This window comes from Conger conger, chromosome 14 (genome assembly GCF_963514075.1).
Source record: "Conger conger chromosome 14, fConCon1.1, whole genome shotgun sequence".
NCBI classification, from domain to species: domain Eukaryota; kingdom Metazoa; phylum Chordata; class Actinopteri; order Anguilliformes; family Congridae; genus Conger; species Conger conger.
The window spans coordinates 31,978,660-32,005,308 of NC_083773.1; the positions used below are offsets into that span (position 1 = coordinate 31,978,660).

Below are 26,649 nucleotides of genomic sequence, written 5' to 3' on the forward strand. Positions count from 1 at the left end.
TTTTTTGTTGTTGTTTTAGCCGTTTAGCTGCTCTCTCATATTTCTTTTATATTCAGAAACTTTTCATTCAATTATTTTGAAAGCATCTACCAAGTACTTTTGCACAGTACTGTATATATAATTTAGAAAAACGTTTAAATGTAAACAGTGAATACCTTTTGTAATGAATGTCTGAGACCGCTTTTCCCCCAAACAAACACCAAACACACAGGCCACTGAAGGCTTGCCATTATTTTATTTACCATCACAACTTTTCTCATAGCTGTAATACCACAATAGATAGCATTCACACAACAGCATATCCACAAACACAGTCCATCATCTTCATCATCATCATCACCACCACCACAAACACTTCCAATCAATACTCTCATCCAATTCTCAAGACGCAAGATTCAGGATGGACATGAGATCAGTATTGGACAACACACAATGTATATGATAGGACATCATGGGATGAAAGTCACAGGGGCCTGCAGTACAGCTAGCAGGTCAAGCAAGATTAGCTCAGCTCTAGGAATAGCCCCCCCCCCCCCCCCCCCAATCCCCCACACCACCCAGACCATCCCAGACCCTCCTCCACTCCCAGAACACACATTGCAGTGATGGCTGCTGGTCTTCCGGTTGATTCATTCAGCACGTTTGAAGGACAGGCTTCAACACGTCCAAGCAAACTTCCACCTGAGTTATGGAACCGTCCGAGACTATTGCAGGTTTTCAACCATTTGGAGGCAATAAAACAGTAGCACTGTTCAGAATCACAAAGAATTGCGAGAAATGATTTAGCTGCTGAGTATGGAAGGGCTTTGCCTCTATAAAGGGATTGAAAGTGCACTGTAAAGATTTAGGTACTAAGAAATTGACAGAAAATGGACCCTTGAAAATACATGTTGCCGCAAAATCTAAATGCTCACATGGTTGTGGGTTGTGAAGGCCTGTTAGAACTGCATTCTCAGAGCAGAACCTTTTGATACTTTTCCCAAAAATAATGACATCTCCCCACAGAAATTCAGTTGCTGTTTTGATCTCCCCAAATTGCTATCGCATAATTGCTGTGCCTGCTTTTGAGGTTTGCTGTTATCCTGCCAAGGTGGAAAGGCTGTGGAAGTCTGCCATATCTTTTTATAATGAGCTTTAACATTCAATTATGCAGTTAAATCAGCTGCTGCCTCATCACACCCACACATTGGCACATTATTAATGAGGTGGGCGGGACCTTTAACTCCACTACAACATGAAAAGGGTGGGACCAAATTGGATGGTGCACCCCAGGGTTAAATGCTATTCAAGTTGCATCGTCCCAGGTTAGGAAGGATTCAGTCAGCTAGGATCCGCATCTCATTGCTTTCTGGAGACCCCCACAGGTAGACCCCCAGTGGTCTGCTTGCTAAATCCTCTTTCTCATGTCTGTGTGAACTTGACTGTGTGGGCTGCATTGTGAAAAGAAGCTGCCGCCAACCTCACGTGCTTCAGAGGAGACTGCTTGTGCCCTTCTGCATCGGCTGTAGAGACTGCAGCATGACCCGGCTGTATGCGAATAGCTATTCCCAACGGTGAGAAAAAGCATTAAGAAAGAGCTTAGATGAGAAAATCCATTCAGTAAATTAAAAGTTTAGTGAAGAAAAAGCTAAGTGCGAAAGCATAAAGCTTGACTCTCTAACATCAAGAGCAGGAGTCCAGAGTCCTAGCAGCTGGATGCATCAACTGGAGATGACGGAGATCAGGATAGCATGGAGTGAGTGACTGACAGCGAGGCCAGTCTTTGAACAGCGGGGTGGATGTTCAAGAGCCAGTTCAGGATGACGGGGCGTACAGACCAGACCAGTACAGCACTCACACACCAGCGCAATGAAAAGTACACAGTGCAGTGAGCACCATGGTCCCTCACACAAACACAAAACAGAGTCCCATCTGCTCCCTCCCGTTCCCATCTTAATTTCTGTGTGCTTCCGAGACGCGGGCGCCCCCTGGGGGCCTCTATAGACGGACGGTGTTGATCCGGAGGGGCTGAACGTTTTTGCCGTTGGCGTGGCTCTGTCCCGGGCTGAAGTAGGGGTAGAGCCTTGCGGGGAACCTCTCCCTGTAGGTGTAGAGCCAGGACATGTCGTCGGCGTTGTAGAAGACCAGCAGGCCTCGGGGGCAGTCCAAGTACACGCCCACCTTCTCCAGCTTGCTCTTGACGTTGAGCCGGGTCCAGGGCTCGGTGCAGGCGCTGTACTGGTTGCCGTCGTGCATGACGATGCAGTAGAAGCCCCGGCTGGGCTGGATCTGGATGCTGCCCTTGCGGGCGACCGTCTCGCTGGCCACGCCGATCATCCACTGGGTCTTCTCCGAAACCATCACCTCCCAGTAGTGGACCCCGCCGCCGAAGCCCTCAGCCCCCAGGACCGACACCTCCACGTCGAAGCGCCGCGGAGAGTCCTGCAGCGGCTGGGGGTGCAGGTTCCCGTACGCCACGATGGTGCAGTCGTCCGACAGGATGAGGCGCTGGTGGGCCGTCAGGGGGTCCAGCGTCAGGGCGGCAGGCACTGAAGAGGGGGAAACCAGGGCAGGGTCAGGCACTGAAGAGGGGGAAACCAGGGTAGGGTCAGGCACTGAAGAGGGGGAAACCAGGGCAGGGTCAGGCACTGAGAAGGGGGGGGGGACCAGGGCAGGGTCAGGCACTGAGAAGGGGGGGGGGGGAAACCAGGGCAGGGTCAGGCACTGAAGAGGGGGAAACCAGGGCAGGGTCAGGCACTGAAGAGGGGGAAACCAGGGCAGGGTCAGGCACTGAAGGGGGGGGGGAACCAGGGCAGGGTCAGGCACTGAGAAGGGGGGGGGGGAACCAGGGCAGGGTCAGGCACTGAAGAGGGGGAAACCAGGGCAGGGTCAGGTACTGAAGAGGGGGAAACCAGGGCAGGGTCAGGCACTGAAGAGGGGGAAACCAGGGCAGGGTCAGGCACTGAAGAGGGGGAAACCAGGGCAGGGTCAGGTACTGAAGAGGGGGAAACCAGGGCAGGGTCAGGCACTGAAGAGGGGAAACCAGGGCAGGGTCAGGCACTGAGCGGCTGTAGCTCAGCGGCTCTATCTCTACGGATGAGTTTATACTCCCTACGGGACACCCTTCAAAGCACATCACTACAATTACATTTTTTAAAGGGTTGAGAAACTCTCATCCAGCCTTTGCACAAAATTCTGAGCTTTGGAGTCTGTGGAGAGGAGATGAAAGATCAATGGTGTGAAAGTCTGAAAATATGTGTAAAGATAAAGTATATGTATCCTCTGATGCTCCGACAGAGAGGAAATTGGGGAAAACCAGACTCGCGTAGCTCACCCTTCATTACAAACCTTAAGGCCCTGTTCCACAAATGTGCTGGCCAATCAGTGGCACTAATTGTTCAGTTAATCGTTTAGTTACCTTAAAGAACAAAGTCAATCTCACTCCGGTGTGTGATAACTGCTAGAGCAGAGCTTGGGTCTCCAGCCCCTGCTGTGGCTGTAATCCATTCACCTGAAAGCTGTACGAGGGGAGACGGTACCTGGGGTTATGTCCTGGAACAGAGACTTCCAGATACTGTACTGCAGGGGACCCATGTACTTTGAGGTGGGGAAGTCTTCGTAGGTGAGATTGGTCTCATGGATTTTCCCTTTTATTCTGAGGGCAAAGCAAGAATTAGTGAGCAGTGTCGTCTACCTGCATCGACCTTTCTGATTTACAGCCACACCATCTAACCCAAACCGCAACGCGGCCACTGCCTGTGCCCTGCAACGCCCCACACGCCTGTTCTGCCCAGCCGGTGATCTCTCACTCTCACACACTCTCACACACTCTCACACACTCTCACACACTCTCACACACTCTCACACACTCTCACACACTCTCACACACACTCACACACACTCACACACACTCACACACACTCTCACACACACTCTCACACACACTCTCACACACACTCTCACACACACACTCTCACACACACACTCTCACACACACACTCTCACACACACTCTCACACACTCTCACACACTCTCACACACTCTCACACACTCTCACACACTCTCACACACTCTCACACACTCTCACACACTCTCACACACTCTCACACACTCTCACACACTCTCACACACTCTCACACACTCTCACACACTCTCACACACTCTCACACACTCTCACACACTCTCACACACTCTCACACACTCTCACACACTCACACACACTCACACACACTCACACACACTCACACACACTCACACACACTCACACACACTCACACACACTCACACACACTCACACACACTCTCACACACTCTCACACTCTCTCACACTCTCTCACACTCTCTCACACTCTCTCACACTCTCTCACACTCTCTCACACTCTCTCACACTCTCTCACACTCTCTCACACTCTCTCACACTCTCTCACACTCTCTCTCTCTCTCTCTCACCTCTCGGAGGTGAGGGCCACCCCCTCCAGGAAGCCGTGCCTCTCGGTCTCCCCCAGGCGCTCCTGCAGGATCTGGATGCCTTCCCGCACGTCGCGCAGCTGCTGGCTGTAGCGCTGGATCTTGTGCTCGATGTCGGCGAGCGTGCGCACCGTGTCGGCCTCCAGCTCCTCCAGCATGCTCTTCTGCCGCTCCCGCAGGAAGCGGTGCAGCCGCTCGAACGCCTCGCCGATCGTCGCCCGCAGGCTCTTCGCTGACAGCTGGGAGAGGAGAGGAGAGGAGAGGCTGACGGATGCCTGTCAGAACCCCGCAGTGCCACACCCCAGACTGAGGGGCCTACTCTGACCATTACATGACATTATGGACATTTGGCAGACACTCTTATCCAGAGCGACGTACAGTTGATTAGACTAAGCAGGAGACAATCCTCCCCTGGAGCAATGCAGGGTTAAGGGCCTTGCGGATCTTATTGTGGCTACACCTGGATTAGAACCACCAACCTTGCGTGTCCCAGTCATTTACCTTAACCACTATGCTACAGGCCGCCCTATGTCACATGGACACTGATCTGTAAAGAGGGTGGGGGGGGGAGCGGGGGGGTCAGGAGGGACATCCATGGCTTCGAGGGGCAATTATGATGAGTGACAGGAGTCGAGATGAAAGCTATTGCACAGAATTGTGGAGCCTTTACACACACACAATGTTACGGCCTTTTTACACAGAAGTGGAGGTTCACTGCGCACAGAACTGTGGGGATATTTGGCTGCCCATTTTTCAAAGTAGAAGCTCCAACTAAAGCCAATAAATAATTTGGTTCTGATCATATTTGCTGGACAGCTTTAATATAATACTCCCATAATTATAGCCAAATATTAAATTAATCATGGAGGGATTATGGAGCCAAATATAATCTTGCTTATGAAGTTCCTTCATGGCAAACTAGTTCAACCACTTTAAAGGCTCCTGCATATAGTACTGAAATATAGATAATGGCCACACCCAACGATAATATTCAGAGATCACGCCCAGACCAAATATGCTACACAACTTTGCATCATTTGTCACATGACAATGCTGCTTGTCCTGCCTTATCAAGGCCACAGCCTCTGCATTTCTAAAGGTCTGAATTCCTGTGGCTCGTTTACAGCAGGTCCAAAAAGCAGCTTACCTAAACACAGGGAGCCCCCATGCTTGCTTCCCTTCACTGGCTTCCTATTGGGTACAGAAAATTAATTCTTAAAATGTTTTTTAATTCTCACTTTTATATACAGGGCTTTACATGGAGAAGCTCCTGTACAGCCGAGCTGCTGTCTCCCTCCACCAGTGTGAGGTCTCAGAGGTCCTGTAACCAAGGTTTGCTGGTCACCTCGAGGGCTAGACTTAAATTGAAGGGAGAATGCACTTTAGCTGTTCTTGCCCCAACACTGTGGAATAGTCTCACTCTTACCATAAAACGATTTGCCCCCATTGGCACTTAAGAAACCTTTAAAAACACTTTTACTCTCCGATTATTGATGCCTTGTGGGATGTGGGAGGGGCCAGCTCTTACCTTGGTCTCTGTGAGCAGTAGGGGTGGGAGGGGCTCTTACCTTGGTCTCTGTGAGTTGCCTCTGGAGCAGCTGCAAGGCCTCTGTGTGTCCCACCTCACTGTCCTGGAGGCTGGCCAGCTGCTCCTTCATCTCCCTCTACAGAATACAGAAACCATTACATTTATGAGACACAATCGGCCTTCAGTCCTGCAGACTAAGTATAAAAGTAATATCAATTTCCTTTCAGCAAAAGGAAGGAGAGAATCTTAAATAAAAACACCACAACCAGAACCTGAACTAGTCCACCTCTGTACACCCACATCAGAACAGGACCTGAACTTCCTCAAGCAGAACCAGGCTCCTTTGTTTTAAGTCCATTCAGCACCAGTCATCAATGCTGCTCCGAGACAACTTCATTCCTATTCACAATGCATTTCAGTGATGCTCCCAGCTCAGCCACAGCTGAATAAGTAATGTCCTGTATGAACTCATGTATAAACACAATTATTTCAGTAACTTCCTCAGATAAAATGTTGTTCTTTTTAATGCTCAATAGACAAAAGTAATGACAGGATTTCCGTGACAAAAGCAAATTTGGTCCTGAACTTCAAGTCCTCAATCTCCAGGGAAGATTACATTACATTACATTATTGGCATTTGGCAGACGCTCTTATCCAGAGCGACGTACAACAAAGTGCATACCCATAACCAGGGATAAGTTCGCTGAAAGACCCTAGAGGTAAGTACAATTTCAACTGCTACCTGTACAACAAAGATAAGGACAAGGGCCATATTTTTTTTTTTTGAACAAACAAACAAGAGCAAAAGTGACCAAAGTTAACTATCCAAACACTGCTTACCTAGCCAACTAAAAATACTGATACACAAAGCAAGTCACAGAGACAACAATTAAGGTTCACAGGGAGGTAGGGAGGGATGGGGAGAGGTGCTGCTTGAAGAGGTGCGTCTTCAGCTTGCGCTTGAAGGTGGGGAGAGATTCTATAGTTCTGACCTCAACGGGGAGTTCGTTCCACCACCGTGGAGCCAGAACAGACAGTAGTCGTGAGCGTGAGGTGGAGGTTCTGAGAGGGGGAGGTGCCAAGCGGCCTGTGGAGGCTGAACGAAGAGGTCTGGCAGGGGTGTAGGGTCTGATGATTTTTTGCAGATAAGCTGGGGAAGACCCTTTAACTGCTTGGAAGGCTAGCACCAATGTTTTGAATTTGATGCGAGCCATGACAGGCAGCCAGTGGAGGGAAGTAAGCAGGGGGGTGACGTGTGAGATGCATGTTATTCGCTTTGCAACCTCCATTCAACTTTTATTATTTTATTGTAACTTTTTAATTCATTAACAAGCGTATCTATGAAGGCTCTGTTGAGACACTTAAAGTGAGGAACTGGGACAAACTCTCATATGTATCAAAAATAAATGTGACTGACATTGTTGCTAGGAAACCCAGGTGATGTTCATGAGAATGCATATTTATATGCTTTATAGATATACACATTTGTTTTTCATCTTTTCTCCCCAAATGGGATGGTGAGAATCAAATCATGATTCCAATTTCTCATTAAATGTAACGAAGGCAAATTTTTACCATTAACGACTGTACACGAACTAATTTTAATGCAAGCACACACTAAGTAGCAAGTGTATCTTAAGACTTAATTGAATGCAGAAATGAATATTTATAGGCACAGATCTCTCATGTCATCTCAATCTCTTAGCCACGGCCTGTGCGTCAGCAATGTGTCTGAAGCTTCACTCCAGTCAAACAGAAGCCCTCTCTGTAATTTAACCATCATTTCCATTTCAATTCATTAACCTCAAAAGACTATCATTTCAGGGTGAAAACTGCTTAATTTATGGAGTTGTTTAAGACATGCTGTAGCAATACACTTCCAAAGTGCTCTTAATGATGTCTACAGTCATCCCCCCCCTTAGTTATATACTTTTCTTTTTTTTTTTTTTCCACTTTTTACGAGGGATATTAATGTCCAAAAGGGCTTCATAAAACACTTTGAGACAAATTGGCAAGCTTAAAACAAGGATTGCTCTGACTCTTCAATCTTTCAATATGCAAGTACCGTCTTTATCTTCATAACATATCCCCAACTTCTTTCTCCATTTCACTGGTCTGGGTTCAGTTTGTGCTGCAGTGATGTCCCAGAGGCCATAACCCCCCAGTTTAGTGGCAGGTCAGCCCCCTGCCGCTCCACTCCCCAGCCTGCGCGGGGCCCGCACCCCAGCGGAGCAGGAGCTGTGGAACGAGGTGACCATCGTCTCCGGCTGTTATAAACCCTTCACTTTTATCACCCTTGATTGGGGTAAGCCCTTTATGTCTCAGTGGCTTTCAGGAAAGAGAAGACATTAGCGCTGATTCAACTAAAAAAGAAAAACACCATAAAAACCAACATTTGAGGAAATCTCCTTTATGCTTGTTTATGAGAACACTGGGAAGTACTGTGTGTGTGTGTGTGTGTGTGTGTGTGAGTGTGTGTGAGTGTGTGTGAGTGTGTGTGAGTGTGTGTGAGTGTGTGTGAGTGTGTGTGAGTGTGTGTGAGTGAGTGTGTGTGAGTGTGAGTGAGTGTGTGTGAGTGAGTGTGTGTGAGTGTGAGTGAGTGTGTGTGTGTGCGTGTGTGTGCGTGTGTGTGCGTTCAGCCTCCCACTGAACTCCAGGTCCTGTCAGGATGTGAAACGGCAGCCCCCTGCACACACCACTGTCCCTCTCAGCCCTGACCCTTTCCCACGATGCCCTGCGGCAGTCTGCAGCCAGGCGATCCTAAACCTCCAGGCGCACTGCGCGCGCCAGCCCCCCGCTGGCTGCAGGGCGACGCGTCTGATCTGAAGGACGGAAACCTCACCCGCCCTCCTCGGGAGCGCACGTGCCTCTGCGCCGCAGCTCCTGCAGGTTGGGAGCTGCGCTGGGTCTTCAGCACGTTTCCCCACTTAGCTGCTGGCTCCGCGGCCGGCAAGGAGCGATTAGCTTCTCGCTGCGGCACGCATGGAGGCGCACAGTAAACAGCATCTGGCAAATAACTGAACAAACGTTCGCCGGCTGACAGCCACGAAAGAGCAGCCCCAAGGAGCAGCAGGGACCTGGAGACGGGTCATCAGCTCAGCTGACGCTCCGCAGAGCTCAACCGCACGTGCTCGGTTTCATGCATTATGTATGTCTTTTACGCCACAAAGAAAGTCAATGTGACCCACGCCAACATTTCTCCATTAGCACTGGGGTCGATTACGTCGATTGGACGACAATTCCTACGGGTAGCGAGTGGTTTAACTTCCTCTCGCCCTCAACGTGTTTATTTGTTTTGTTTTTTTTACCCAGGAACCGCACACTGTGCACACACGAGGTGCACGCTGATGTTGCATAGCATGTTCATCTAACACTTCTTGGGAGTGAAAATAAATTCAACAGTGCTACAAAACGCTCAGTTTAAGCAGTAAAATCATTACTTGAGTTCCAATCACGGGTGTAGTGGAGGGCAGGTGGGCCAGGGGTAGGGCTACGCAGACTGCAAAAAGGGAGGGGCAGGTGGGCAGCTTTCGATTTTTGGGCATACCAATTAAAAACTGGGTGTGCCTAGGCGACCCAGTACACGGGAGATCTAATTATTTTACAAAAAATCTATCCTTAAATCAGGTTTACCCCAAAGGTTTAGAGTGTAACACCAACTATATCACTTGTGGTAATATTGCCAAGGGTTCCTCACAGCCACCCACACAAGCTTAACCCTGGTGCTCGGGGCCTGATCTCTTTCGCACCGAGCTCAGGGTTCTGTTCAGGGGGGAGAGATGGCCACAGGAGAATCACAGGCGGTGATGTCATGTTTACAGCACCCGGCTGCAGTGTCACTGTGAAGGATTACAGGAGTCAGTATGACACCGGCATCGATCACCACGCACAGGAAGGGCACACTCTCACTCCACTCAGCCTCCACTCAGCCCCTCACACACTGGGACCAGACAGCAGAAACATGATCAGAATACACGCAGACGCACACACCCCTCCACCATATATATATACACACACACACACACACACACGTGTGCACATAGACAAGCACACACACAACACATTCAGACGCACAGACACGGCACGCACGCACGCCACACTCACACAGACACCACGCACACAGAGACAAGCGCGCACACACACAGATTCATGCACACGCACCGCACGCACACAGACAGGCACGCACGTCAGCCCACACACTGCTGTCACCAACATCGTGGTTTTCAGCACATCACTGAGTCATGGCTGCTCCTGTCACCAGCACTCACTGCAGAAGCCTGAGGAGAGTGCACTGAAGTGGGCCGGGGTTGTGGGCAGATACATTACCATCACACTAACGGAGTGATGTCTGCAGGGGTCAGTGCTGAGAGTGAAGCTCTGCCCCGGCAGACAGGATTACCCCACAGGGCCCTAACAAGATTACCCCCAGACAATGCAGGCCATACTGCTGAGACCCCTAAAAGAAAATGGCCCTCAGGAAAATGTCGGGAAAAGTCCAGAGTCTGGAGTCTGAAATGCATTTTCTTCACTGATTAACTTATTTATTCAGTTGAACTGTAGGAGGATAAGAAGGCCAGCGTGCAAATTTTATACTCACGTTTAACAACTCGAAACGATTTTAACCTCCTACAGCAGTGTCCCATCAAAGCTCTGGGAAACGGGCTTGACTATACTTTGTCCAGAAGCACAACTACCCCCTACTCATGCACTGGAAAATGCATCTGGCTTGTACAGGTCATCTTCTGCTCAAGTACCTTCCAAGCACAGGTCTGAGTAGCTGTAGCCAAGAGGCAGGATCAGGCTACAGAGCGGTAAAGCTGCAAACAATTCCTTAAAATTGACTGATCCATATCAGCCATTCGTTTTGGCCATTTGGTTTTATTGGATGCTGAGATATAAAGGCTACAATCAGGACTGGGCCCCAAAAAAAAAAAAAAAAAAATTACTTGGGAGAAAATAAAATGGTGCATTTTATCTCCTATTGTGATTCCAGTCACAAATCCAGGTGATTTCGCACCGTTTTATCTCCCCGAGTCACTGAACTGACTGACATTGATATTACGCCCGGCGACATCAGCGGTGACCTGCTCTTACCTCTCACACGAGCCTGAATAGACGAGGATGAAGGGGAGGCAGCGGTGCGGATAACAGAGGTCAGGAGAGATCAGCACGAGCAGGGAGTGCTAAACAGCCGCAGCCGGTGGGATTCCGCGTTGACATCCTACCGTAGTAATTTACATAACGACCCGGGCGATGTGGTAATGAAGAAGGCCTTATCGAGACTCCGCAGACCAGGCAGAAATCCAAACCACGCGCAAACGCGGAGCAAACACGCACACGTGCATGCAGCGCATAATTCTCAATTCCCATATCCGATTCCGCCATTCCCAATCCCGTATCACACAGCATCACCTGGACCTCCCATTCACTGGCAGCTGGGCAATAAGAGGAAATTCCTTAAGGAAGACGCATAACACCTCTCTCCGAGCCTGACAGCACAGGGGGGCACAAACACTAAATCTCGACAACAACCTTACACCCACTCTCCATTGAAATGGAAATGCCTTTTAAAGACATTAATAGCTTAATACACGGTGGCCTTTAACAAACACTGTCATTTCAGATTCAAGCTTCAACCAACTAAATCAAAAGATCTTCTTTGTTCCTACACCCACTTTGTTCTTTTGAAACTCTTAAATTAACCGGCTCGACTGACTGTAGTTTTTGTAAATGGATGTATTCATGTCTTAATTCACGTGCGTAATTCATCCATAATCTCCAGACTGTGCAAAAATATATTAAATAAATATTTCACACTGGGAATATGCAGTACCATGATCATGCAACATATTAATCAAACAGATTAGCATCAGTATAAACCAGGCATCCTACTTCAAACATCATTTGCTTGCAGTCACAAGCAGCCAGCCAAGAAAACCTTCCCATCGTAAAATGTTACTTTAATAGCTTGATAAGTCTAGCAAACTATGACTTCACTTTTTACTTTGGGTTTTACTTTCAACTTTGGTTTTAACATACTTTTATGCTTTGACTCATAGTAAATAATTTTATAATAATTTATAATACAAAATTAAAAACAATTCTTTTAAATCTTTAAGCCAGAAAAGGACCACAAACATGACAAAGGACAGAAAAAATATATTGAGGATTACAGTCACCGACTCCCAGCCCATCAGATCCCAGAGCACAGCACTGGATTCCCAGCAGTCACGCTTTCCGCATGGCGATAAGCCCCTCAGCTCACCTCCACCTGACCAGTAAGAAAATGTTAAAGGAGGGCAGAGGCTCCTACAAAAAAAAAAACTACAGAAACAAAAAATGATGGCACTCTCCCCCTTTAACTTCAAAAAGGGGTATGGGATGAAGCAAAGCACTTATTCCTCTGGAAGGGGTTCAGTGCTTTTACAAAATACCTTGCAGAGATGACAAGGAAGAAGAAAGAAGTCAAACGTAGACTTACGGGAACACAAGGGGACAAACCTGTTTGCGTTTCCATATGGCAGCTCCAGAGCTCTGCTCAATCGCAGGGAGAATAAACACCCAGGAATGAGTGACGAGCCCAGAGAAGCCACAGCTGCCTCTGCTGCGTCCTCATCCTGCCACACTCAAATTAGCAAGCAGCTAACACGGCTCCTCACAGAGACGCAGGCTTTAGCCACATTCAGAAAATGTGAAAACATGTTCGTTTTCTGCTAGAAATAATGAATGAAAACTTAACATTATTGTAGGCATGGCTTTAAAATACTTTTATTTTTATTTTTAATTGGCTATATTTTAATATTCAACATTTATACAGTAAGTCCAGCACATCAGCCGACATTGGTGTGGATCATCGGTCAGCTATGGTCCACTCTTATTATTATTATTATTATTATTCCAAATGCTGGACATTGGCCTTGCATTGGACCAAATTACACAACCAAACATTGTTTTAAACATTTGCCCCGCTAATCTTAGCCACAAATGGAGAAACACCTCACAGTGACACCTATCTTTAGACTATCCTTACAGAAACAGTTAAATTCAGTGGCTGCTCATTTGTAAGGTGTGACATTTTCAGTTAGACATCTGTAAGGCTGTGAGAACCAGGCGGAGGTTCAATAGAAAGACCTGCTGTGACTGGGACAGAGAGAACACAGAGAGCCAATGAAACACAGCCAGCGAGTCTGCTGGTGACTGAGCGCCCAGGAAAAACAGGCCGCGGCTTCGATGGTGATTGAGCACCAATCAAACACGCAAACATCAAGTCAACCCTGCGTGTGCAGATTTGACATTTATTCTCTTGCCCTTTTCATGCAGTCAAAGCACAGGTTTCCCTACTCACAGGGAGAAAGGCAGAGACACACACACACACACACACACACACACACACACACACACACACACACACACACACACACACACACACACACACACACACACACACACACACACACACACACACACACACACACACACACACACACACACACACACACACCTTAGCCGCCCACCCCCCCGTAATTACACTCGTGTCTGACCGCGCTCTCATCCAGAAAATAATAATGAAAATAATAATAAAATAAATGCACTTATGACTATGTTTAGAACAACATTTCACGTGTATTTTACAAGTTATGGATGTGATGCTTAAACTTGTGGAAGAACCTATGCACTTGTAAGTCGCTTTGGATTAAAAGTGTCTACCAAATGACAAAAATGTAAATGTAATCACAATATTACAACCCAGGACAATTTCCCCCCCGTGAACCGCAGGTGTGGGTCAGAGCTAGTTGGCGTTCACCTAGAAATTAACATGGGAGCCAAAGAGATTGAGACAAAGACAAAAGGAGCATGCAATATTTATATTTCCTGCTGTATTTAAAAAAATAAAATCCTGACTTAACTGGAACCGAAGGCAACATTCACTTATCTTCTTGAATTAAAAATGAGACTGTTTTAAAGACAAACACTACAAATGTATTTTGTAAATAATCATATGAAACATAAAAAAAACCCCCAATGTATCTGCTTCCCTGCATTCCTCATTTGTTATATCCACCTTTGACTTCAATTTTTCCAAATGTACACATACATACAATTTGGCCAATGCGTTGCCATGGCAACACTGGCATTGACACTGTTCTTTTACACAGCTTGCCTTCGAAGAGAAAGGGCATAGGTATTCAGAACCACAGTCCCCCATAGGCATTACCTGTAGGGGCTTTAACAGGGCAACAGTAACACACTCTGTCAAATTAAAATATACTGTGATGAATCCTGTACTACCATACTCGGTAGTCAGTTCTGTTTTACATTTAAATCAGTGCATTTTTTTTAATAGAGATTCAGATGGACGAAAAAAAAAGTTTTTTTAATGATTACCTTCGCCGTCCTTATTGGGTGAACCAGGAAGCACGTAATCTTCTCCCTGTCTGCGATAATTACTTGAGTACAGTCAGCTGGAGGGGAAGGAATTGGCCAGGAAATGAGGAAATGAGAGCCAGTGGGTAAAGGGGTTTGAGTGCCCTAATGGACAGGATCTGGATTCCTAGCTCGCTACCAATACTGCTGTTGCCAAACAAAAAAAAACAAGGCAAGTAAGTTTATAAGCCCTGCAGGCTGAATGTGGCCACGGGGCAGGACTGGGTGGGTGGAGAGGTCATAACTTTGCCCAGTTATGAAATTTGAGTGCTAAGATGCACATGTTAATGTGCATCATGCAGGAGTGTGTGCCTACCCACTCTGCAGTACTGCCGACTTCTCTAGCCTTTAGCAATCCCTGAAATGTAGTCTCAGAAATATATCCCTCCCCTTCCAAAAGGAAAAGTAACCATGAAAGAGCGACAAAACTTTTCTGTATTATGACAATACCACAGATAACTCCTGTATTAAAGCAAATATACATATCCTCAGATATGTATACAATGAGGCAATGGAAAAGAACAGTGCATTGAATTTAAAGGTCTGAAAATATTACAGTTGGCCGAAATGTGGAAAAAGCCTGAAATCAAAACGAGAAGCCCCCTCCACGTGGCTGAAGAACCCACTCCCTCTGTGAATGTCCTCTGTCCGATCATGTGGATCTCCCTGGATATAATCCAGAATCTTTCCTCAGTCGCAGGCTTAAACACAAGGCCATTTCTAAAGGAAAACTGGTCTGAGCTGTCCCCATTTCAGTAACTCCAGACACCAGCTCAAGAAGCACCTGTAAAGAAAATCCCCCACACATCACCACAGCTCTAGACAGAAGTCGCATTGTGCAAACTGGCCACTGATGCCCTGTCTGCAGCGAAAGGCCCTGAAAAGTGACTTCAGGTCTTTCACCGCTGTTGTTCTTAGATGATGGGCGAAGGCCTGATGACCAAACCCTGCTCAGACAGGGTGCGGGTATTGAATTTAACGCCAAGAAGAAGCAACGCTGCAGGAGGAGATGACCACAAATGAAAGGACTGAGATCCTGTAGGCCAATACTCTAGGCATTTTAATTATCCAATTATAACTAACCAACTCATTAGCCCATCACAGGAATCCAATGACTTTAGCATTAATTGAGGCCAAGGCTACAGGGCACAGCCTGCACTTGTAGTCAGCTGCGTTCTGGACTGAGCCAGCCACAGAGGACAAGACGTCGTAGCCTTGATTCAGACAGCACAACAGCTCTAGGAGCAACTGCAGCGAGGGCTCACGCGCTGTTATTATTCAGTTACTGCGCGCCCCGTACAACAACAGCAATGCGGTTCAGGAATAAATGCGGTGCACTTAAGATATTGGACTCCGAGGAATAAGTTAGAGCTTGACCCACGCAACCTGTCTGAATATAATTAAAACGGCACAGCAGTGGGCACAACCTTTAGCGCTGCCCGCGATAACATTTCTCATGACTGCAGAAAAAGAGCAATAAACGTGCTCCTTTGTGCGGTGGAGGCACAGAAGGCAAACTTTTAATTGCATGCTCGAGAAAAATATAGAGTGCCGGACTGCTAATTATGGTCCTTGTCGCCGGGTTTGTTTTTTTGATGGCTATTTGTTTCTCCCTCCCCTTTAATTCTGTTCTTTAGTATGCGTACAGTATTTTTCTCATACCCTTTAGTATACGCCTTCTCTCTCCCCCTCTCTCTCTCACACACGCGCATGCGCACACGCACACTTCCAGGAAGCATGTGTCAATGTTTGTGCAATAAGGTATTTGCCATCTTTTGGATCATCACAGCACAAAACCATGGGAAAGCAACATGTAATATGCATGGATACAAACCTATGTAATACATAATTTAGGTGTTTTTGTGTCGGGTGAGAAATTTAACAATTTTATAAAAATCCCCAGGGTTTGTGGTTATGCAACAATATGAAGTTCTAGGGAAATAAGAAAACTCAAATCTGTTCTCAATAATCCACCGACAGCAAAAAAAATAATAAAAAAAAACGACCTCAGATAAGCAGGGCGGCCAAGAGGCACAGACTGATTTATCACGTAAAGCACAAAGCAGAGCAGGAACCACAGAGCCCCAGAAACAAGGCAGCATTTCTGAACAGAGTAACATTTCTGAACAACACCCATCAAAAGTTTCAAGGTTATCCCATAACATCTATGGGCTCCAGTAATTTATGTATATCCATAATGTGGAGTGAACAATAATGCAAATGGGTTTTTATGAAATTCAAAGCTGATGGATGAGCTGAACAGCAAAGCCATCCACACACGTTGTCTCCGGGGGTCTGTCCTTGCACAGTAACACTGACTCCAGTACTCACACATCCTTTCATCGCAAAAAGCTTCCTGGACAGCAAGAGCGGCATAAAGCAGCAATCCATAACTAGAAGGGAAGGTGTGAGGGCACACTTCAATTTGGCTTGAATAAGCCAAGCATGGCATAGCAGTACTAATAGAAAGAGGAGACAAATGTTAGGCAAGTAACTGAAGCTAAAATTAGTGAAAAACACCTCTAGCTCTGTAATAATGATTAAATGACGCTTGTAAATATCTTGCAAGAGTTAACATTGTTTAGTGTTCGCCCAAAATAATTATAACTAACTGAAAACAAACTAACAATCGATTGGATTTTCACGTGCTTTGATATTGCTAACATTACTCATGTTGCCAGAAATGTTGTCCGTTATAAGCTTTGCCAGAGAGATGGTCAGTATCAGCGATAGCGGCAGTGGCCTCAAGCCAGCCTTGTACTGGGCTGAAAACCGGTAAGAGGAGCATCAGATAGACAATTCATGTGAAATAAGAATATTGAGATGAGTAAACTGGCTTTTTCTAGCCAACTTCATTACTCACAAGGAGCCTATAGGTTATTAGTGGCTGTCATGAGCTGTGTGCTGAGTGGCTTGTGAGGAAGATGGTCATTGGCCCTTTAGTTGATGGTAAATGGTTGGCATTTTATATAGCGCCTTTATCCAAAGCGCTGTACAATTGATGCTTCTCATTCACCCATTCACACACACACACACACACACACACACACACACACACACACACACACACACACACACACACACACACACACACACACACACACACACACACACACACACACACACACACACACACACACACACACACACACACACACACACACCTACGGCGATTGGCAGCCATGCAATGCAGCTCGTTAGGAGCATTTAGGGGTTAGGTGTCTTGCTCAGGGACACTTCGACACAGCCCGGGCGGGGGATCGAACCGGCAACCCTCCGACTGCCAGACGACTGCTCTTACTGCCTGAGCCATGTCGCATGAACGTATTAGAGTACATTTAAAAAGTGTTTGGAATCAGCTGAAATTCTTCCTGTGTGAGTACAGATAAGAAAGAGGGGAAGACTTATTATTGGGAACTTCAAAAGGGAGAAAAACAGGTAGCGGAGAGAAGAGAGGAGACAAAAGGAGCATGAAGAGCAAGAGGATGAGAAAGAGCGAGAGACTGAGAGACAGAGATGATAACTATGGATGATGGACATGTGCTCCAAAAATCCCTCTGATCCAAAAGATTTCGATTGCTAATTGTGCAACATTCTGGCACTGAATCATTCATTTGAACAGGACCGATTTTCGTAAGCTGCCTTGTTATCATTCGCGGTTGAAGGCGGACCTTAAGGCCACAGTGAGACGCAGCTGACAGCGACTGACTCACAGCAGCAGTCTTGGTTATGCAGACGGACGAGCTCTGAACACCGTGTACAAAACTGGAGCTGCTTCTCCTGCCCTCCAGCAAACCTGCTTTATTCAACCCTTTATTGCCCTCACCGACAGAGACAGCTGGGATGCACTCATTCTTTATGGACGACAGACAACCCTCCACAACCTTTAACTTGTGTAACCTGTGCGGTTATAATGCGCACGGTAGTCTCAGTGCCGTTTAACATCACGTTTTAAACCTCTTCGTTGTGACATTACAAGGGCTTTTCATCTTCTCATCTGTAGAGCAGACGCAGACGTTTCGCGGCTCCAAAAGGGAGGTTTTGGTTCGCCTGCCATTTCAAAAGCCCCAAATGAAGAAATGCAAATTCAAAAAAACCACATTTCTTCAGAAAAGGGAAAAAGGGAGACAGGAGGAACGCCAAAAACACCCCTAACACTTTCAAAAGAAAATTTGGCAAAAGTAATGAGTATGCGCAAAATGTGTGGCAGCCAATGTGCCGACTGAGCCAATCGGCAAAGCTGAGAAATTCTCTGAGAGCTGAGAAGATGACTCAGAAAGCTCGTCATGGCGGGGAGCTCGCTGTCCATCACAGGCGGTGAGAAGCGAGTGGGACTCTGCAAAGGAGAGGAAGATCCATGAGGCTTGTCCCCACAAAATGACTGATTCTACTTTACGTAGGGCCGACAGCTCACAGTGCTTTACTTCTTCAGTTGAAACACTCGTTGGAACACTGAGAAAAATGCAATGAGCAATTTATTGTCAACAAAGTGTCAACAAGTTTAAATAAAAAAATAAAATAAATAAATAAATTTTAAAAAAACATTAACAAGGTTTAACTCCCTTTCTGAGCTTTAGCTTGTGACCAAGCAATGATTATTCAGCAAGGATGCAAATGGTAAATGGTTGGCATTTATATAGCGCCTTTATCCAATGCGCTGTACAACTGATGCTTCTCATTCACCCATTCATACACACACTCACACACCAACAGTGATTGGCGGACATGCAAGGCACCAACCAGCGCGCATTTGGGGGTTAGGTGTCTTGCTCAGGAACACTTCAACACAGCCCGGGCGGGGGATCGAACCAGCAACCCTCCGACTGCCAGACGACTGCTCTTACTGCCTGAGCCATGTCGCCCTGTCACATTGCAGTCATGTTGTTGTGGTCACAACAACAGAAACAGCGTTGTCTTTCACGACCGCAAAAAGACTCCCATCCGCAGTGGCACCTGGACCGCACATATCACGGTCGCGAGCATGGGCACCACTGTCTCCTCATCCTCCTCCATGTTAAAACACCTTCCACAGCCCTCAGGCCCCAACCACCTGTTAATGTGAGCCACTCAAACAGGGGAAAACACTGACTATCAAAAAGTGCCTTTATCCTCGACACAAACACACGCAGGAGATAACTGCAGCTTAAAAAATATATATAAAAAAAAAAAGAAATTGAAATAAATATTTTAACACACACACACACACACACACACACACACACACACACACACACACACACACACACACACACACACACACACACACACACACACACACACACACACACACACACACACACACACACACACATACATACATACATAATCCACATGATGCCGGAGTTATTACATCACTGCTTCCCATTAAGGTCACTTATTTGTCTCGTGACAGAACGGCGTGTTGCCGTGGTGCTTGTTCCAGTACCATTCTATGAGTGTGCCTGAGGTACTCGCACAAGCACCCTACAGCAACTGTTTCAGTATTACTTTATTCAGTACAGCTTGTCCCATTACAGGCTGCGTTTCAGTAAGTGCTTGTTGCGGTATTGGTCCATGTGAAGTGCAGAGTGCTGCCCTGAGCACTTGTGGCTGATCTGCGAATGAGCTCACCAGCTGTTCAGGGGGCCCCAGTGCACTGTGGGAGCTGCAGGGTGCAGTAGACGTGGTTGCATAAGCCCTTTAAATGGTGCGTCAGTCTCTGATCTCTGCCCATTAAGACCGCCTTTCAGGGATCACAACCGACCGCGAGCTTGACTCTGCCCATTGCCGTAAACACATCTCATAGCATACCTATGCAGAGCAGCCTCAGAACGCAAGATTACAATTACAGCTCTTTGGTAGTTTAAGCAAGATCCTATTTTACTGTTGCCTTACACGTTCAGATCTCTACCATGTGTGCCCTTAATCCCTCATTTCATTCACTGCCTTGCTGGCAGCCTTTACGACTGCCATCACATTAACAAAAACCTAATTTATTCGGTCTAAAATCAGTGTGTACGTGTCTAACCCACAGAATCTTGACCACCTTCACCTACTCTCCCCTCTTTGCAGATGACATCCTGGCCCATTGAAGGGAAGGTTGCTAGTATCCGGAAATTCCTTCACTCGTCCGGTGATACTACCTACTCCTCAAAGCACACCCAATGCTACACTGTACCTCCTTCAAGATGCTGAAACCCACAGATGTACTTCAAATCATCAAAAACCATTGCGCAACTCCCCTCCAGTCACCATAGATGATACTACAGTGGCCGCCTCCTGCTCTGCTGGGAACCTGGGGGTGGTCCTGGACGACCAGCTGGGCTTCAAAGACCGAGTTGCAGCAACATGGCGGTCCTACAAATTCCTTCAGTACAACATCAGGAGGATTCTACCAAACCTGACCATATACTCCACCCAGGCTATGGTAATCTCCCAGCTTGACTACTGCAACTTCCTACTTTCAAGGCTGCCAGCCTATGCCATCCAGCCACTATAGCTCATCCAGAAAGCACTGGCCTGACTTGTCTACAACCTTCCAAAATCCTCACACTTCACACCCCTGCTGAAGTCACTCCATGGGCTGCCATTTGCTGCCAGGATCAGATTCAAAGTCCTGACTCTGGCCTTTGCTGCAGCCAACAAGGCAGCCCCTCCCTACCTACAGAACATAATTCAGCCCTGCAAACTAGCTTGACCGCTCCGCTCTGCTCTGCTGCCACAGGACGTCTTGTACATCCTGCCAGCCACACGCCGCCAGACCGGACTGCAGAGCATCTCAACAGTAGCTCCCCAGAGGCGGGGCGACCTCCACGTTCCTAGAGGAACCGCTCAGTCACTGTCCATATTCCGCTGCAGTCTGGAGACTCGCCTCTTCACACTGCACAATGACTCCTCTGCAGGAGTACCCTGATCTATTGCCATTCGTTTCACCCGCCGTTCAATTGCCATTCAATTTTTTCGCAACTTGTTACTTCTAGTTTAATCTAGGACTCTTATGATTGCATTTGTACTTTGCATTTACATTCATCTTGGTAATGTAGTTACTGACCTAATTTGCTGCTCACTTGGCCTATTTGCCATGGTACTGGACTTAATGTTCATGGGCTGTACAACTGATTCTTTGTGAATTGTATCTTATCCGACCTGTTCTGGAGTTTGTTCGAATGACCTTGATATGCAATTTTTGTACGTTGCTTTGGATAAAAGCGTCTGCAAAATAAAATGTCATGTATTGTAATGTGTGCGATAAAAGCCAGAGACATGAAAAAGCATCCATTTGCCAAATTAATAAACACAATGTCAATGTAAACAGAGAACTAAAACACATGAACTCTGACTGGAAATGTAAACCATGCATTCCGAATTCATAATCCTGGGGCCCATGCCACAGTTCAACAGTTAGATTTTATTTTTATTTTTTTAATCAGATGTTGCTGTATCTACTCTGTTTATGCTTACTGTGCAAGTTTTTTTTTATCTCACAATACAAAGAACTGCTACAAAGAACAAACAACCCTCCCCTTTCCTGAATATGCTCTAACAGAACCAACTTCAGCGTAGGGCTCAATATTGTATAATCTTTTTTGTCATAGCAAATTATGATACTAGACCAGCGTGTTAGGAACCAAATTAATTTTTAATCCAAAATCAAGCTGTATAAACCTTGAGCTGTCTTCCTGTTCCTAGGAAAGCAACTGTGTGAATTTCATCTTCAGACATTAAAGTGCTGCAGAAGGAGAAGCTCCACCCACTGATGTCAGAATGCTTACAGTGGGATGGACCAGCCGCACATGCCAGCAGCATCAACCAAGTAAAATGCTACTAGGGAATGCGAGCAAATGCTAAATTATGACATCATCAATTGCAACATCCATTTCAGTGACCAATGAAACAGCTCACTAAAGTAAAGGAAAGTGTTAGCTGGATACAAATTTAAACAAACTGGAGCCAGTTTAAGTTTCATTTCCTTAGGAAAGTATATTCTCCCTCCACCCCCCCCCCCCTTATTTCCTCTTGATTTATTTAGTCAAAATACCTAAAAGGATGAAGGGGAAGGAATTAGATCTCCATTAAGGAACACCTCCTTTCTCTTTAAATGTGCTGGCTGAAGGCATACTGCATTCCACAGGTTTTCATAAGTTATGCACAACCTAACCAAAAAATAGCCGTATGAAATTTCAAAAGAAACACACTCACAGAAAGAGTTTAACAAATAAATACAAATATGTATATATTATTAATTCAATCATTACATCAATTTCCTTTTGCCAACAGCACACCCTGATACTTGGCACAGAAGTGCATCAGTAAGCCCAATTCACTTTATACAATAACACACAGGCCCACCCATTCAATTCTGCCGAAGGAGCTTTTCTTCAGGGGGGGAATCACTTTCATTTACACATGAGAACAGCTGTGGAATGCCCAAAAAATTACTTCCAGTGATTTCAACTTCATAAGCTGTGGGGCTGCTGGGCAGCTCCAGTTAAGACGCTGAAGCACTGCGTGGATGAGCCCCGTGGCCCAAAACTGAATCAAGCCCAGCACTGCTGACTATGCGCCAGCAGCCACACAGAGCGGGCATAACCGGTGGTAGCACCACCCAGGGAAGTTGGGATTTCCGGTTGCGCAGGAATGCCCTCGTAGTAGCTATGAGTTCTGCAGCAAACGTGACGGTTTATGTAAAATTAAAGCTCGTCCCGACACTGACTTTTACACCGGCGGTAATTATTGTGTGCGTTTACAGCACTGGTTAAACAGGAATGGGAAAATCAGAACTGACGTAAACCAGGACATCTCTCAGTGCTGAAGTGCGGAGGGCACACATTAGTGAAGTCTCTCCGAAGAGACCAAGGAAAGCTGTCAGATAAATGTAACACCTGCACCAATTAATATGGCAGCAAGGTTAAACCTCTGAAGCTGTTCACACTCACAGCATGCAGAGTTGCTGGCATGCTTGGCCTACCCCATCTACAACTGTGATTTAAGCAGCAATTGGCCTGACACAAGGCAGTAGAGAGGCAAGGGAGAGGAAGCCATTTGTTACAATGGAACATTTTTAAGCCTACTGGAAACACTCATAAAAGGTACAAGTAAACTAACAAAAGTTCTCCACAAATGTTGAGTCCTCCTCATCCTGTGCATCCCCTTGCCGTGTTTGGAACGCCTGACTCAATGTCCTGGCCAAATGTATCGCAGCTTTGTAAAAACAAATACGTTATGCCGCCTGATATAATCCGCCCCGTGAAAACGCATAATTTAAAATAACAGTAAATTTCAACCGAACTGTTCCATACGAAATTTTTGTAGATGCATAGCAATGCAACGTAATTTGAGACCTCTTTGGGTCACAAACGGAGTTATCTTAATTCACTGATAATGGCAAAGAACCACTAATTTCTTGTCCCGCAGGCGAAGAGCTGGGATTTATATTATCAGCAAAATGTCAATTTGGGTTATCGCGGATTAGCACCGAGGAGCTGCCAAAGAGGAAGGCGCACCTGTATTTCTTCGAAGGCCTCGTCCACTGTGGTGACCTGGTGCTGCTCGTGCAGTGTTGGTTCGTCGCAGAAGAAGCACACTAGGCTCTTGTCGCTCAGGCAGAAGAGCTTAACCTTCTCGTGGTCCTTGCAGGGGTAGGGGCTCCGCTGTGCGTTCAGGATGGCGTCCAGCGGGAAAGCGGAGTACCTCTCCACGATGTTAGACAGCTTCAGGCTTGGCGAGAGCAACGGGTCGGCAAAGGTTCTGCGGCACTCTGGGCAGTCGCGGACGCCGTGGTGCTCCTGTCGGCTCCAATGTTCCGTGATACACTTTCGACAGAAGTAATGCTCGCACCCGAAACTTACTGGGTCTTGGTAAATACTCAGACAGATGGAACACAGAAGCTCGTCTTTCAAACAACAAGCCATTTGCGGGAATAAAGACCAAATAGCACCAAATTATTACCTCAATAATTTTAAGTTGCAATAAGATATTTAGATGCAACTAGGCTACTATACTACAGCACCAAAATGTAGCCTATATATTTGATTCAATATTAAGACTGCGGTTTTACTGGCACGGATAGTTAAACGGGACAGGACCACATTGGTTTAACATCTAGCTATTAGAGGTAATTATCCATCTGTGCTCAAGGGGGTTCGGTCTTCCTGCAGGAAAGAAGAAAGAGAAAAGGAATAAGCATACAAAACGTGTGCTCTTGGGTAACAACACTTACGTGATGATGGGGAATTTGAATGCGCAACTGCAACAGGCGGCCGACTGCCTGCAGTGTAGAACTTATTTCATGTGGTTGCCAAGGGTGTACCAACATAAACATTAAGTTAGCTGAAAAAAGCGCACGTGGCACATGTACGACTAAATAAAATGCACCAATTTACAAAGAAACATGACTGTCAGGGTAAAAATGCAAGGTGTAATTCAAATAGCAATGGGACAACGAGGTCGTTTTGGCACAATCACAAACATTTCTTCAGCTAACCGGCAAAAGGAACATTCAGAATGGAACGGCACTTTAGCTACCTTTTTCGCTCCTTCTATTCAACGAAAAATTACATTTCTGTATTGTCATTTAAAAGACCATTAAAAGTGATTTAGAATTAATTAAATTAATTAAATAAGAAAAGGCATTTAAAAATCACAGAAAATATTATCTTGCCCGGACATCAAATTTACTGACCTGCAGTTCCTCTTGTTGAGCACCTTGCCCGCAACCCAGATCTGCTTCGGTCACAGCTACCTAGCTAATCAGCTCAGATAGTATATAGCTAAACCTGCCACTGTTCTCATTCGTACTGAAAACAATTTTGTCGTTTTGTTTCTTTATTTTACAAGTACTGTTCTCCTCCAGTTGCTCAGCTAGAGAGTTCGAGTATTTTCAAAGCAGTTCGCTTATTTTCATTTTCGTTTCAATTATTTCTGTCCAGCACCGCAACGTCCATGGCTTTTATTCGGCTGCTTCACTCAGAAACCTGCTTCAATCCAGGAAGAAAAAGAGCAGGGCGATAGAGCAAACCAACTAAACACCTGCAGCCTGCGCGGGGAGGAGAACGAAAAAGATCTCAACTGGTATCGAAGTGGAACCTGTCTTTTTTCACAATTATAACAATAAATTTTCATGCATGTGCATAAACATCTTATATGTTTTAAACTAGGCAAACTAATACATGGGTGAGGCGATGTCCGCTTTGGAGTATATCGGCGCCCTCTGTTTCCCCTACAAAATGATGGAACGACCTGGACTTCCACATTTCCCCATTGTTTGTTCGGCTTTACGCTTTTATGCCTCAACTGCAGGTCGCAGCTGATACCGAGGTAGAATCGCCGTGGAAAGTTATGCATTTATATTTGTAATTATTCGCATAGAAAATTTAAATCCGGAGTGATTTTGAGGCATATATGAAACAGTCAGACGAAGAGCAATGTTGATTCACGGTCGTAACGATGTACAACTGAAGCTTTAGAAATGGTACAATAAGAGAAAACACAAATGTCATACTGTCACAAACCCATTATTGGCCTATTTGATCGATGGAAAAAATCTGGTTTGTTTTACAGTTGCTACTGCAAAGATGTTTGCACTGGGGTCGAGCACCTGCCCATTTTGCCCCAAGTGCTGGATGTACCCCTGTCATTTCCTAATGAAATAATATCTGTTTCATTGTTGCTGTCAATAATTTTCGATCATTTTGTTCATAAATGTTACATACGAAGTGCCCTTCTCCCGTTTAGTACCTGGCCCTCACAAAAAAAGTCTCTGGACTTGCTTTTTTTGCTCTTGCTTTTCAGTGATTCCTTTTTTGTATGATTTTATTTCATATGTGCCTATTGAACAGTTTGAAAGTCAGAAATCTTGTGAATACACCCATTTTGATTGCATAATTATAAATGTCTACTCTATTGTAGTCACAATTCACATTTATGGCATTGGGAACATCACAATGTGTCAAAGTTTGTACAGTGGGCTCCAGAATTATTGGCACCCTTGATACATATACACAAAAGATTCTGTAAATTTGTCCATTTGCATATGGCCAAAATGTGCGATTTTGGTCTAATCTGACCATAGCACACTCTTCAAGGCAGGCCAGGAAGCTTGCAAAGCTCAAGATGCTTCTCTTTGTTTATTGTGCTCAGTAAGGGCTGTCATCGTGCCACTCTTCCAAAGAGTTTGTTGGTATGGAGGTGCCATTTTGTGTTTGTTTTTTTAGACTTGGTCACCCCAAGACACAACCAATCTCTGCGATCCTTCAGTTATTTATGGCCTTACC

General features: G+C 46.0%; 1 protein-coding gene across 1 annotated transcript; it reads right to left on the reverse strand.

Annotated features, from left to right (window-relative positions):
- Window positions 1-553: 553 nt before the first annotated feature.
- Window positions 554-25,394, reverse strand: LOC133109981 (E3 ubiquitin-protein ligase TRIM62-like). The gene is made up of 6 exons (XM_061219777.1): window positions 25,059-25,394; window positions 23,881-24,528; window positions 6,015-6,110; window positions 4,429-4,685; window positions 3,519-3,634; window positions 554-2,528 (listed from the first exon to the last, which is right to left on the reverse strand). The coding sequence occupies exons 2-6, from the start codon at window positions 24,286-24,288 to the stop codon at window positions 1,978-1,980; spliced, it is 1,428 nt and encodes a 475-aa protein (XP_061075761.1). The 5' UTR covers window positions 24,289-24,528; window positions 25,059-25,394; the 3' UTR covers window positions 554-1,977.
- Between the last annotated feature and the right edge of the window lie 1,255 nt (window positions 25,395-26,649).

Coding starts and splice junctions, on each gene's coding strand:
- LOC133109981 (XM_061219777.1), bottom strand. CDS start 24,288: ATGGCTTGTTGTTTGAAAGACGAGCTTCTGTGTTCCATCTGTCTGAGT. Junction 6,111..23,880: donor AGGCCTTCGAAGAAATACAG/GTGCGCCTTCCT, acceptor TGTATTCTGTAG/AGGGAGATGAAGGAGCAGCT. Junction 2,529..3,518: donor GTTCCAGGACATAACCCCAG/GTACCGTCTCCC, acceptor CCCCCTCTTCAG/TGCCTGCCGCCCTGACGCTG.